Source organism: Melanotaenia boesemani, chromosome 16 (assembly GCF_017639745.1).
Source record: "Melanotaenia boesemani isolate fMelBoe1 chromosome 16, fMelBoe1.pri, whole genome shotgun sequence".
Classification (NCBI taxonomy): Eukaryota; Metazoa; Chordata; class Actinopteri; order Atheriniformes; family Melanotaeniidae; genus Melanotaenia; species Melanotaenia boesemani.
In genome coordinates this window covers 32656789-32672137 of record NC_055697.1, presented here as the reverse complement: position 1 = coordinate 32672137, position 15349 = coordinate 32656789, and the positions used below count along the sequence as shown (strand labels likewise).

General features: G+C 41.4%; 1 protein-coding gene across 3 annotated transcripts in view; it reads right to left on the bottom strand.

The window, feature by feature from the left end:
• The window catches only part of LOC121655418 (bone morphogenetic protein receptor type-1A-like), a 76100-nt gene that overhangs the window by 23005 nt on the left and 37746 nt on the right, over positions 1-15349 (bottom strand). For all 3 annotated transcript variants that reach the window (XM_042010030.1, XM_042010029.1, XM_042010031.1), the window contains one exon: positions 1414-1683. In XM_042010030.1, coding sequence (XP_041865964.1) covers positions 1414-1477 — 64 coding nt within the window. In that variant the 5' untranslated portion in view covers positions 1478-1683. The remainder of the gene's footprint in view (positions 1-1413; positions 1684-15349) is intronic.

Here is a 15349-nt window from a genome sequence, read left to right as displayed (position 1 = left end):
TGCACACGTGTTTGTGGAAACTTCTGGAGACTGACATGAACGCACGTCCAGTTTACATCTTCACAATGAGCCGCGGGCGCTGCCACAGGCCCCGCCCCCGTCCAAAAGCCCTCCCAGCTGCAGCAGATGTTCAGTTACACACTTTAACTTTAGCTTTGTTCTATTTTGGCTGGGGATATTTTCTATTTCTTTTTCTACTGGTTTGAATTGAAATGTAATTAAATGCATTTTTCCAGACATTACTAAGCAGGAGTCAGGGTGGGAAAAAACTGGTTTTAACCATCATGTTCTGGATCTTTGTAGCAGATATTAAATCTGTTTTTTAATCAGATTTAACAGAGATGTCTGAATTTAGGCTCAGCTCGTTTTCAGCTTGAATCAGGGTCTGTAAATATTTTCTTCTTATTTTATGGCTCACAGATCAGCTGAACTCTGTGAGGAGAAGTCAGGGCTGGAAACTGATAAGACCATGGAGGTCTCTCCCTTTTCCTTTCCAGATTAATGAAAGTCGGTCATGATTGAAGCTCCACCCTCTGCTTATCAGCTGCTCTGCTTGAGGGTCAGTGATTGGGCAGCGAGGAGGCGTACACAGCCCAATCCGAACAAAGGAAGGAAACCTCCATCCACATTAGAGCGGCAAGTTGGTGCTGAGGGAAAAGAAGCTAAAACATTTGTGAAGGACACGGAAAACATCCTTCAGATGGTTAAAATACTACGTTTCTCCATGTGTTGAAGATTGAGCAGAGGCTTCATGTTGGTGTTAGTTTCCCTCATCGATTCTGGTGCTGATGCTTTTCTCCTCCAGTGGATCATCCTCAGCAGTTCAGAAACTAAATCTAACATCACATTCGCACGTCTCACATTCACACGGGACTAAACTGTGTGTTTAAAATACAGCACTGAGCCATCTCTGCATACCACCCATTGCAGAATACTTCCTCATCATCTGATCCAGAACATTGGGACACTAAAAAGACAACAGCTATATGATTCCTAAAGGGTTTAAAGAGCAGAACGGGAAGCAGAACCTCCAGTTATCAGACCCGTCCCTGGAACCAGCTCCCAGTTTGGCTTCAGGAAGCAGAACCTCCAGTTATCAGACCCGTCCCTGGAACCAGCTCCCAGTTTGGCTTCAGGAAGCAGACGCACCTTCTTAAAACTTTCCTTTTGCTTTTTTAATTGTTTGGTGTCCTAACTGTGTTTGCTGGTGATAGAAATGGTTTTAACAAGTTTTTAGATTCTAGACTTTCAGTGGACGTCACATGTTTATATTTACATAACAGACCCTAACGTTACACCCCGGGATCCTGGATGTTAAGCCCCCGGTGGGTAAAGAAGTTACATGTCTGAAGGGTTCACAGTTCTGAGATGAAACGATATAAAAAGCAATGAAATGTGTTTTGGGTTTCTTACCATCAGCTCTAAGGAACAGCAGGAGAGCAGCGGCCATCACAGTCCAACAGGTCAGACCTGCCATCCTGAAGCCGGACCGGACCTGGACCCGGATGGACCCTCTGTACACTGGAACTTCTGGTCTGGACAGAGAAGAAGTCCTGGCCCTGATACAACGTAAACCCACAGCAGGAGGAGGATGCTCAGCGGGCGGGAGGCGACGAGGTTCTGATGGGGATATCACAAAATCTGGTCCTCTTGTGTTTCACCGACTGCTTTGGGTCCAAAACCCTGAAAAGAAAAAGAGACGCATGAATGTTTGGAAATTTAACAGCGAGGGTTTGGTTTGGCTCTGGTTCCCCAACCGTCCCCCTCATCTTCAGCGTGCCGTGACCTGATGACCCCTGCCGGCCAGGCGCTGGCCTCTGGCGGCCCGACTAAATACCAAATTATTTGTCCAGGGATGTTCTGCAATTACAGGCGCTGGCCCCAAACAGCACTAATGACAGCATGCTGCAATTAGTGGGCGCCAAGCAGGGTGGGGGGTGTGGGGGGGTCTGTGTGTGTGTGCGTGAATTAGTGGCGATGCGTGGCCGGTGTCTGTCACTTTTCATTTGCCAGGGGTGGACAAAGAGGTCCGACCTGTGACCCACTTTTCACACATCTCTGGCTGAGGAGGGACACAACAAAGACGCTGTAGAGGTCGGACCCGCCAGGGACCAGGAACCACACTTTTATGGGCCCCTTCGAGTCCACTTGGGATAGAGGATTCAGGGAGACCAGAATCCAGATCTGAGACAGATCCTGTATGAATCTCCACTGTGACTAGAAATGTCATAATTATAAATTTTCTGGGTACGATTATTGTCAGAGAAATAATCACGATCTTTAGTTTCTGTTGATTTCCCAACACGTGTAGAATCTGATGGCAGCAACACGTCTGTAAAAAGTTGGAAAAAGAGCAACAAGGGACTGGAAAAGTAACACCTGGAGGAGCATTGGACAACTAATCAGGTTACCTGGCAACAGGTCAGTAACATGACTGGTATAAAAGGAGCATTTCAGAGAGGCAGAGTCTCTCAGATGGAAAGATGGACAGAGCTTCACCAATCTGAGACAAACTGGGTTTAAAAATTGTGGAATTATTTCAATTTGAAGGTCCCACCAGCTACAGTGTTTAATATCATTAAAAGAAGGAATCTCTGTGTGCATGGGACAAGGCTGGATGCTGGTGATCTTCTGCATTAGGAATAGACAAGTGGAAACCTGGATGAAGATGTGAACTAGTTTGTGGAAAGCATGGACGGCGTGTCCTGCAGACTAAAGAGGAGAGGGAGCATCCAGCTTGTTATCAGTGGACAGGTGAAAAGCTGCATCTCTGATGGGATGGGGCTGCATTAGTGCCTATGGCGTGGGCAGCTTCCACATCTGTGAAGCTCCATCAATGCTGAAAAGTACATGGAGGTTTTAGAGCAACATCTGCTTCCATCCAGACAACGTCTCTTTCAGGGAAGGCCTTGCAGATTTCAGCAAGACGATGCTGAACCACATCCTGCATCCATCACAGCAGCATGGCTTCACAGGAGAAGAGTCCGGCTGCTGAACTGGCCTGCCTGCAGTCCAGACCTTTCACCAGTACACAACATCTGGATCATCATGGAAGCAGGAATTTTTCGGGGTGTGAGACAGAGATCCTGATGGAGCACGTTGGAAAAGGTAAAAATGTTTAACTGGTGGACACGGCGTGGACGTTACTGGTGTCAGAAAGACAGAAAAGCAGCAGCAGGTGGAGATGCTGTCATCACAGAGTCAGAAGGGAAGAAACGCCAGAGGAGTCGGAACGTACGGATGGATATCTCAGTCGGTAGAACATCCGTCTGTCATGCAGGAGACTGAAGTTCGAATCCCAGAGCGTTGAATCGTTTTGGAGAAAACGTCTGCTAAATGACGGTAATGATGCCAGTAATTTGTTTTAATTTGTAAGATAATATGTACAAATACATCTGAGACTGGTAGCAGTTCATTTAGTGTTAAATAATATTTCTTTCTAGTTGCTGGGTGGGCAGAGCTCCAGCTGGGTGGGTGGGGCTCCAACTGGGTAGGCGGGGCTCCAGCTACATGGGCAGTGCAGAGGGACACAATCACCGCTTTTAACCAGGTGGACAAGGAGTTGTGGGAAATAAAGACGTGTGGACAGAAATGAGGACAACAATAAAAAACATTGTGTAGGAATAAATAAAGGAAATCCTCCTCTTGTGTGTTTCGTTAGCGTAGCATCACTTCTAGACCTCCAGCCTCCAGTCTGGTCCCGGTCTGCTGGAATGAAGGACCAAAGCTACTTTCCACACTGGCTGCTACATGCTGGCAGCAGACTGGCTCCTTATTTAACTGGATGGGTTTTATAACATGAAGTTTTGTTCCACAATGACACAACATGTTTTAGTGGTTGAGCTTCTTATTAACATCATCTCCCTTTTTCCTGGAAATCCTGGTTTTCCCCCCAGAGTGGCTCTTAGGAGGATTAATATGGAATGTGTCTTAATTCATGTCTAAAAAAAGCTTTAATATCTAACATGTGGTATGAAAGGTAATAGTGGATCGTGTACAAATGTCTCACATTTCACATCATTTCCTTGTTTTATTCTGGACCGTTGGTTTTGCTGTTTCCCGTTTTGCTAGATTTTGAGCGCACACCTGGGTTAGAGTTTGCGTGGAGGTAGGAACATTTTGCTGTCAAGTTTGGTTTTTATAAATCCCAAAAGTTGACTATATTTGGCGTACGCCGGTTTTTGTTTCTACGCCAGCTTTAGAAATGAGGCCCCAGGACTGAAGAGCAGCTAGAATCCTGCATCAGACCAGAATGGGACAACATTCCTCTCCAAGAACTTATATAATCTGCTAGAATTTCTCATTTTCCTCACAAGAGTCAACTGATGTACCGTAAATTCATAAAGTGATCATTTTATTCTATTATCTTTAAACGTGATGATACACGAACGTACTCTGGACACTAAGTCTGAGTCTGAGCTACAGCTGCTTTAGTTAATCCAGGTGAAAGTCCGTCCTTACAGATGTGACAATGCAGCTCAGACCAACACTGTTGATCTGACAGCAGATTAAAAAACAACAGGTGGAAACATGAACATGAGGCAGGAAGTGGGACGTGGAGGGAATAGAGACAAGTGTGTGTTCAGGACGGTAAGTGAAGGAGACAAAGCCATGAAAACGCCGGCTGGCCTTGTTTCACCGTATTGATAACACGAAGTGGAAAAATCTTCACCTCGACGCCACAACAACTCCAGTTTGCAGCTCTTCGCTTCACTTAGAGATCAGCAACGTCGACACAGAGCTGAGAGATAACACACAAACAAAGACACATTCAGGCTGAAGGCAGGACAAGCCGAGGCAGGCTCGGAAGCTAAACCCCCCATCCCCACACACACCCTTTTAAATCAGCCACTTCCCTCTGGAAACACACGTATGAGCGCTTACATGTTAAAGTTTAGTAGCTGAAAGGTGAAACGAGTCCCATCACAGAAAAAACATCCACTGACTAACGATAAAAAAAACTTTCACTCCTCTTCCTCTTCATCGTGGAGTCAGGTCTGAACTTGTCTCTGATCCTCTTCGTCCACCTCCTCCGACACAAATCCATTCAACACTTTTAAAAGCAGCACTTTGTTTTTGTTTGTTTTTTTTGCCTGGAAAACGAGCTGAAACCGTCCCGTCTGCAGGTGCCAGCTGCTGAAAGTAAAAACAGCTTTTCCTCCGTGTTAGACAGCAACAGGTCTGCTTCCTGTGTTTGAGCGGAAAATGGGATTATGCACATTTTAAAGGCTTCTACTTAATAAGCCCAAAGAATGGATGTATGTATTAATTAAAATAAATGTATTAAAAATAAAATTAATTTAAAATAAAATATAAAAACATTAAAAATGAAAAAAAAAATTAAATATTAAAAATATAATTAAATAAGTTCATTAAAAATAAAATAAATTCATTAAAATTATTAAAAATAAAAATAAATTCGTTAAAAATAAAATGAAAAATAGCAATATTGAAAATATTAATAAATTCAATAAAAATAAAATAAATTCATTAAAAATAAAATTCATTAAAAATTAAAAAAATTCATTAAAAATAACAATACTGAAATATAAATAAATTCAATAAAAATAAAATAAATTCATTAAAAATAAAATTCATTAAAAATAGCAATACTGAAATAAAAATAAATTCATTAAAAATAAAATAAATTCATTAAAAATAACAATACTGAAATATAAATAAATTCAATAAAAATAAAATAAATTCATTAAAAATAAAATTCATTAAAAATAGCAATACTGAAATAAAAATAAATTCAATAAAAATAAAATAAATTCATTAAAAATAAAATAAATTCATTAAAAATAGCAATACTGAAATAAAAATAAATTCATTAAAAATAAAATAAATTCATTAAAAATAAAATTAATTAAAAATAGCAATACTGAAATAAAAATAAATTCATTAAAAATAAAATAAATTCATTAAAAATAAAATTCATTAAAAATAGCAATACTGAAATAAAAATAAATTCATTAAAAATAAAATTAATTAAAAATAGCAATACTGAAATAAAAATAAATTCATTAAAAATAAAATAAATTCATTAAAAATAAAATTCATTAAAATAGCAATACTGAAATAAAAATAAATTCATTAAAAATAAAATAAATTAATTCAAATTAACTACATTGAAAATACAAATAAATCAATTAAAAATAAGTGAAAATATCAAAAATAAAAATAAGTTAATTCAAAATTAAGATAAATTCACAAAAACATTAAAGATAAAAATAATGAAAAAATAAAAAATACAATAACCCATATGTATATTTCTAGATTAATATCTTACAAACTATGCTGTCTTTGACTCTTATTATTGTGCATTAGTTCATCTTCACATTTATAGGCGTATAAAATAAATATTTTATGAATGAACCAGACGTTTCACCACGTGATGGAAAATGTGAGCTGACAGTGAATCTGATGCAGCAACACGTCTGGAAAAAGTTGGAACAGGAGCAACAAAAGGCTGGAAAAGTAGCTGGTACAAACCAGAAACACCTGGAGGAGCTTTAGAATAATACGTGTTCATGACATTTCTGACTTTATTTACATTTTGCACAACGTCCCAACGTTTCTTGGAACCGGAGATGGATTTAAAATCATGCTGTAGTCGTTTCACTGCAGCTACTTTTCACAATCAGTTGGTTATGGAATAAAAATCTAACTAAAAACGGATCAATATTCATCCGAAGATGATCATTCAGTCTGGATTTATTCAGATCTCAGATACTTTTTCTGACTCCACCCCTCATCCCACCACCTCCTCTGATCGTCTCCATGGTAACCAGCTGCTAAAGTAGCATAGATGGCTCCAGATACCTGGAGGAGGAACATTCATCATGATGGGAATGAAAGGAGGTATTGTTACTGATCCCACCTGTAGCCGTGGCCCCATGCCTCTGATTTCTGGACTGTTTGTAGATGTTCAAGTTTTAATGTTTTGTTTCAGGAATGAAGAAAAGTTAATTTGCTTATGACCCTTAAAGCAACACGGACATTAATAATGCCCCCAGGGATGGAGGGCAGCATGAAGGGCCAGACACTGATAATCAAGCCTTAATGTGTCTCCACTTCATGCTCTGAAAGAATGGCGGCAGACTAAATAAACGACACGGAGGCCTGATGGGCAGACAGCGACAGCTCCTGAGCTCCTCAAATAACTGCAGTAATGAGGGAGATTGGCATCAGAGCTGCTGCTGGACAGAGATGGAGCACAGTGAGGTGGAGGGATTGACTCCGGCTGTTTTCCTGCTTCTCTCTGAATCTGGCCAATCATCAATTCATTCTTTCAAAACATTCGTTTAGAAACGAGTTTGTCATTTACCAACCCAAAAGATTTCTGCTCATTGGTTCATTTTTAAGCTGATTAAATAAATAAATCTTTATTTAAGAAGTTTGGCTCTGAGTTTGACTCGTCTCTAGATGTACTGTAGAGCAGTGGGCTGCCACGTTTCGGTGCCCAGGGTCAGTTGTGGAGGGTTGAGTGCCTTGCTCAAGAGCCCACAGTGGCTCACCTCTGTTGGCTCTCCAGGGACTTCAACCCAGGTTTTCCATACTGAAGCCCATCTCTGCAACCACTAGGCTACCACTCCCCAAAGTTGTTTTTAAAATCAGGTTCTCCTGTGGATGTTAGAGTATCTCTAACGTTTTGTGAGTAGTGAAAAAAAATCACCGTATTTTTCTAAGTAATCCCAGTTTTATGGTGTTTAACAGTATTTTTTCTCCCATCCATGAATGGGTGTTAACATGTTCCACTGATCATGTTCCGGCTTCTTCCTTGTTGTTGGTCTGAGACTCTTCATCTCTAATGAATCTTTAGTTAAGTTTTCTTTGGATTCACAGATAATCCAACTATCGCTGTTTGGACGTGTGCTGCTAATAATGAAGTCGATGCTTCTCAGTTTCTACTACAATAAGATAAGCCCCCCGGTCTTTTCTCCGGACCAGCTTCATCACACGGTCTCATCAGGAGACGCTGATGAGAATTCCACCAACAAAGTGAAGAGCTCGGTCTTAACCAGGAATTAAAGTAAAGAATTCTTCTTATCATTAATTTGACTTTCTCTAAACTTCTGAATGCACATGTTCAGCTGTTGATTTATAGCAGAAGATGATGATTAAGCAACAAACTGTGACATTGAAGCCAAGTTTTGCTTCACCGCTGGCAAACGGATGTAAACAAACCGGCCGTTTTGAACCTGCACCGTGGCTGATTCTGCAAAGAAACGCAAGAGGACATTATCGGAGAAAGAAGGGAAAAGAGACAGAACAAGAGTCAAAATGAGACTTTTACTGGCTGGAGAGATCTCACAGTACAGGTACGAAGCAAGATGGCTGCCACATGAACCGATGATGGAGCGCGTCGTCGGGAGAACTGTAGTGTGACTTTAAAGTAAAACGTAGATTACAGATGCTAGGTGTGTGTTTGCGGGTGATGAGGATGCGGTGCACACGTTGCAGGTCAGCAACCACTAAAGGTCTGGCATGCACATGCATCATTTCCAGTCCAGTCTGACTTTCACTCTGCAACTGTTTAAATGCAACTTTTTCAGAAATGCAAAGGGAAAAATTTGGGGTTTTGCAAGGAAAGGTCATGTAAACAGGGTCTAAAGGTTCTGGTCCAATGACAGCTTCTATCTAAACAGTCCTCATCATATTGTCCATCCACTCTATAACATCAGTGTTGCACCAACTTTTGTTAATTTTAAAAATTAATGTACAAATTCAACAAATAAGCTTTTCACGTTTTCTGTAAACCTCACCCAAAAGTTCAAAATTCCCAACTTTTTGTTGTGTAATTGTGGACATCCGGCCCAGAACCAACCTGCACTGATTAATTAAATCAAACTCCAGCAGCCAGAAAATGCTCCGACCTCCATCTCCATCCTCCTCTCCATCACGTTCCCATTCTGGTCTCTCGTTTCCTTCTGTTCTCCCTCTTCATTCCAGCCCCCTCCCTGACTCCTCATCTTACAGCCCTTTTCTTCCCTTGTTCCATTCACTGATTTCTGTTTCCCCATTTCCTTCCCCTCTCCGTTTCTTCTTCTTCCAGTTTTCCATCATGCTTTTCATTTCTCTCTCCCTCCATCTTGGCCTGGTTCCTCGTCCCCTCCGGGGGCCCCTCCTTGCAGGCGGGCCTCTGGGTGCTGCAGCAGCCTCCCGTTGGTGTCGGCGCCCTGCCCGACATGCCTTTCAGGGTCTGGGAGACTGCAGGCCAGACTTTCTGGCTCCACTGCCATTGTTTGCTTGGCTGCTCTGTGCCTCTTCCCCTGCGATGGATTAGCATAAGAATACCCAGAATACCCCGAGCCGAGGCCATCGGCAGTGCGGGCCTCTTCCTCCCTGCATCTGCAGCTTCCCTCTCTCCTCCTAATCCTGCTCTTCATCATCTTTCTTTTAGTCACAAAATTCATCTTAAACACTCCTTTTTCTTCTTTCCCAGACAGACGCTTGGCTCGGAAGCAGTGGGAACTGAACCCCCGACTCTGACAGAGTGTTGCTTCATCTATTAAACCACAGGTGAGCTCCTACAAGGTGCTTTGTTTATGTCAGATGGTAGGTTGTCAGAGGTAACTGGGTTATTTTCACAAGGAAATATCAGCTGATAAAGACTAAAATCATAACAGAATATCTGGAAAATGATCTGTAATCATTTCAATAATCAATAATCACCTGCTCCTCTTGTTTGAGATTTTACATGCAAACAAGAAGTGAAATAATCTGTATTAGAGATGAAAAGGATGATAATCCTCTGTGGAAGCGGAGCTGATGGATCATCATTAACCAGATGATGGTTCCAGGCCGATTCTGGTTGGTTTTTCCACAACATCATGTCATTAAATGTGAATTTCAGTCCCTCTAAGAAGTCTCGATGTTGTGATGGAAACCATCAACACAAATCCAGCCAATCTTTACATTTCGTCTGACCACAACATGAACCCTCTGAAGTCTCAGGTATAATCTGCCAGTTCAGAGCACTTTTTACTCTAACTTTTTATTTCACTTTTAAAACAGTTTACCTGCCTTGTTTGGAATCATTCTCTTAATATGTTACAGTAAGTTAAATTTTAGTGCTTTCTGTTTGAACGACAAGTTACAGCTTTACTCTGCAGAACAGTACAACCAACTAAAACTATGCAGTGTATTCCCTACCAATATGTTGGGGGTCGCCCCGCCCTCCACACAAGATGCCCCGCCCCCAAATGAGACGCCCCACCCCCCCTTCAAGGTGAAGTTAATTCATTTTGATCTGGTTTTCTAAACAGTGTCAAGTCAGAGCAGAAGTCATTTCAGGTTCCGTTTCCTCTAGAACAGGTTTTATACTTTTTGTCTTTTATTAAAAACAAAACAGTCTGAAGTTATTTATCTGATTTACATGGCAGCAGGTCATAGCTGCTGTCTGTGTCACACTCAGAGTTTTGGTCTGATGCAACCACACACACACACACATCGACACAGGTGAATGCACTCCGCCAGCGCCGTGGACAGACCGCATGTCAGAAAACACGTCGACAAGAAGCCCGAAGACGGACACCCGCGCTCCAGCGTGAAGAAGCTAACATCTCCTGCTGCGATGTTAAGCCGAGAACGTCGTGTACATCGCGGGAACGTGCACGGCTGACCCCCACCAATGCGTGCTGTGCAACCACTCATCTCCCAGCTTTTGGATCAATAAATGTAAGTAAGTCTCTATCCATCCACCATCGATCCATAGATCCACCTTCCTTCCTTTCTTCTGCCCATCTCTTCATTAATGTAATGTATTACGGTATTACGGCTTGAAATAGATCCAGTATTCTTTGTAGGTTTTATTACCACCCACACGTTAAGAACTTTAAGAACATTTAGCGCGACGCCACAGAATGAAACCGTTTTCATCAGGACATTTTAAAAAGTTTTACTTTTTCTGACCAGACTGTTTTTATCACCACATTTCAGTCATTTATGGAAAATTAGTCGGCGATAAAGTTTGAATTGTGACGTGACTTCCCAGCATATAGTCACGGTCGTATGATAATTAAATTATGTAGTCGTTGTCACGTGTCATATTAACCCTGTAATGCTGAAATGGGAAGGTTACCTGTTGCTCATAAATACCTTCATAATTCAGCAGTAGCGATTTTAAGGGTGTTTAAATTTGCATCCCGTTCATTCAGCCTGTTTGGAAGGTAAATGTATAAAACTTAAAAATATTCTGATTGGTTGAGTATCTTCACCTTTCTGCCTCGGTCACGTGAGGTCTCATCTCTGCCACAGTTAACACAATCTGTTAACTTCATGTGGTGCAGCACAGATGGTTTTTGCTGTCTGTAAACATTCAACTCAGCTTCGATCAGCTGAGGGAACAAAACGCACAATGTGAGATGAGACTTTAATAAATCAGGGGGAGAGGGTGGTGATTGTGAGAAATAAAACAATTTCTGATTATTTCACCAAGACACAAATATAAACAACATAACCTGATTTTAACCCTTTCAGCCCCATCGGTCCTCATAAGAGCTGAAAACCATGTTATAGAAGTTTAGACGCTAATGTTCCCAAAAATCAGACTGAAAGTTTACTTTAGGTCAAACATTTAAGTTTGAAGAATGGATCACTGACATGTGTTAGCATGGTGTTATCCTCTGACAGGGAAAAACACGCTTCTCCTCCATTTCATTGTAATTTTACTCAGGCATAGCAACAGGAATCCATCCTCTGAGGTCCCTACATACCAAGAACATGAATGTGATTAATGTGTATGCATTCTTCATTTAGATTAGGGATTTCGTAGGGGTGACCTGATTCATTTTTTATTTGATTCCATGCGATGAGAAACGTCTCGATTTAATTACCATTTATAAATGTTCAAAATATATTATTTTTCATAATAATTAAGTGACAGGAATACAGCTGCAAAGTGTGGCAGGAACATAAAAATCATGTGTGCTGCACGGACACTTTAGGGTAGTCCAGTCCTTGAGATCTACTGTCTTGGAACTTTTAGATGCAACCTTTCTCCATTACGCCTGAATCAAATGGCTCAGTTCCCTCATCCATGTGTCACTCAGCTCTGCAGACACCTGGTAAAGTACCAGTCATTTGATTCAGGTGCGTTGTGGAAGGGTTGCATCCAAAAGTTGCAGGATAGTAGATCTTGAGGACTAGACTTAGGGAACCAGTCCACCCCCCTAAAGTGGATGCTAATAAGTTGATGCAATGTCTCACTCTGTAGGTTTTTTTTTTTTCTTTTTTGTGCCGACAATAGTTGACGGTTAAATTCGTTGTCGACTAATCGTTGCAGCCCTAGATGCTACTAGTAAGGGATAATGCACAACGAAGCAACCGTGAACTGTCCGACACAAAGTCGTCCGTTAATTTCTGATAATGGACACCTCGAAGGGCATTATCCCGCTAATACCATGGTCACTTACGAAAGAAATAAATATTAAATCAATTATTATTACGTTAATGTTGTTTTTCACCATTAAAATTCTAAGTTATTCACAAGAGCAGCTGAGTGGACTATTTCATTGTGACGCGTTGTCAAGGTAACAGGCTCTGACACAAAACCTGCAGCTCGGTCGGCAGCAGCTGTTGTATTAGACCTGATCAGTGGAGATGATTGCTTAACGCTGTTACGTGACACAACGATCATTTCAGAGGGCGGGTGCAGCTCTTACAGCTTGTGTGTGTCCAGAGGATGATTCAACATTTTGTTTCAAACAGTCAAAGTCCACAGATCGTTTCCTACATCGCTTTTATTGCAAGAAAAATTATCCACCATTTACTCTGATCATTAAATGTGTATCAAGCAAGTAACTCTATCCTACATCATTTTTATAATGTTATTCACCTTTCACTCTGTATCAAGTATGTAAGGTAGTCAAGACAGAAAGACGGGCGACAAACTGTTTAAAATTAAATGCAACGTTGTCGTTGATCGTGACATTTCATAAAGATACTGGCATGTCCATAGTGGTGTTTGAAGGACGGAGACACTCATTTTGTTGATGAAAATGTGGCCCTGTAGGAAAAGTCTGGGAACCACTGCACTCGCAACGCAATTTTTTATGGTTTGACACCAATAAAAGATAGTGGAGATGTTTGTTTGGTTATATGAATTAATGGACACCAAATGGATTTAGAGGTGTGAAGTAGTCACGGAATGGGGGAAAGAGATGCATTAAAAATCCTGATAATTATTTAATATTGAAATCGTAGCCAGAGTCGTGAGGTACTGAACATGGCCCACCCCTACTGTTTAGGAGGTTTATCTTAACCTTACCACAGGGATTAAAGGAGTTAAGTGAACGGATGTGAAGAAACATCTTGTTTAACTAGAAGCAGGTTCCTCTGAATAGACCCTGAACAAGAAAAGAGGACTCAGACTGGTGAAGTTATGGTGTTGCTGGTCTAAATGTGGAACATGTCTGCGACCATGTGCTATGAATAAACCCAGTTTACTGCTGATGTCACTACAGATGAAGAGGAGGATTATCTGGTAGGAATGTTTGTCTTTATTACTTTACTTAATAAAGTTAGCTGTTTCAGCGTAGGAGCAGCAGACAAACTAAACTTTACATAAACTTGATCCGAAAACCGTTTTCATGGCAAAAATTTGGTTCATAACAGTCTAGAACTAAACTACTGTACTCTAGCTGTAAACACACACTCACATTTGAGTGTGTGTGGGCAGCAGTGAAGCTTAATTTCATTAAAGTCCATTAGAAGACGAGCAGAGCTGCTGCAAACTACAGGACCAGCATTTATTTTGTCTCTTCACTGATCATGTTACAGCTGCAGATATTACCCACAATGCACTGAGGCATCACTGCCTTACAGACGGACGCTGATCCTGGTCACAACGTCATGAAACGAGTCAACCTGGTGCAAGCCCCGGAGGACTTAAATCACCATAGAAACGGATCCATCCATCACTTTGTCATGAAGCTGAGTCATAAAACAAACACACTTGAACCATAAAAACAACAGAACCATAAATCACATGGAGAGCCGGTATCAGTCCTCCCAGTTAAACCAGTCAGGAAATAACCAACTATTAAAAGTCCCAGGACTGTTGGTCCAACAGCTCACCTGTCCAGGTAAGTCAGATTCACGGCTCTAAATGAACTTTACTGATCCACAGCCAATTAGAATTTTACTAGACAATTTTTATTTTGTTTTTTTTATTTAATTTCCTTTTTTTTTTTTTTTTTTACAATGTCCTATTTGATTTTTTTTAAGTGCGACTGAATGCATCTGACTAATTAATGGCTACATTCATAAACTATTAAAAAAACAAACAAACCATAAAAACTTAGAAAAAACTGTAATTTCTGCATAACATCCGACCTCAAAGAGGAAAAGTTCTGGGTTGCTTTCATGACATACTGCGATAATGTGAAGCTCCGCCCTCTAATCCTGCCAATCATCCACCCTGAACACCCTGTGGCATCCAGCCACATCTGGCTCTCACTATTTATTTTTCCCAGAACACTTTCTGCTGCAGCATCCCAGTATGAAGGAGTGGAAACTGGGAATACTGGAAGTCGGACAACTTTCCTCGTGGCAGCAGATAGAGCTCGGGTCCTGCGTGGGTGGTCCAGCCAGAAAGTGGACTGTGTGCAGGGAGGCCGGATGGTTTCATCCACTGTATCGCCCTGGAAACTGCAGCCAGGCCACAAGGCCGTGCATGAGCAAAACATTATAGGTGGTCCTGAGTGTGTTGGACAAAAACAGAAAGCTGAAACTAAAACACACACTAACGAGCACACACACACTCCAAATATTAAGTTATGGGTTCACAAAATAATGGCAGGGAGCAGTGCGAGGACGGAGGAGGAGTTTATCCACCTCTGGATGTTATACTGCTCTGACGGAGCCGACGTGGCCGCAGACGGAGACCAGTTCAGACATGATCCATTAGAAAACCAAATCTGTGACAGTTTATCTCCTTCCTGGAGAATCTAAACTATCTGTTGAAGCTGCCATCTGTGAACGATTGGACCAGAACGCTGTAAACTGAGCCGGGCCGGTCTGATCCGAGCCAGGCTGCAGCGTGAGCTGGGGGGGCTAACGTAGAAGGACATATGGGAATGATTTTGTGCTGCAGACTGGCCGGCTCTGTTTGAAGGTCTGAAACTCAGACAACTCCAGTCACCTCGTGCTAAAATAAAAGCAGCAATCTGCTTTTCAACGCTCACTCACGTTCTGACGGAAAAACCCCACAACGGGAAAAAAAACTCCTGAAAGCACCATGGCAACAGGAAAAAGTAGAAATGAAACAACTGCTGTGTCAGACTGTGACAACGCTGCTTCTTGGCATCTTTTATCCTGCAGGTTGGTCTCTTCAGGCTCCGAG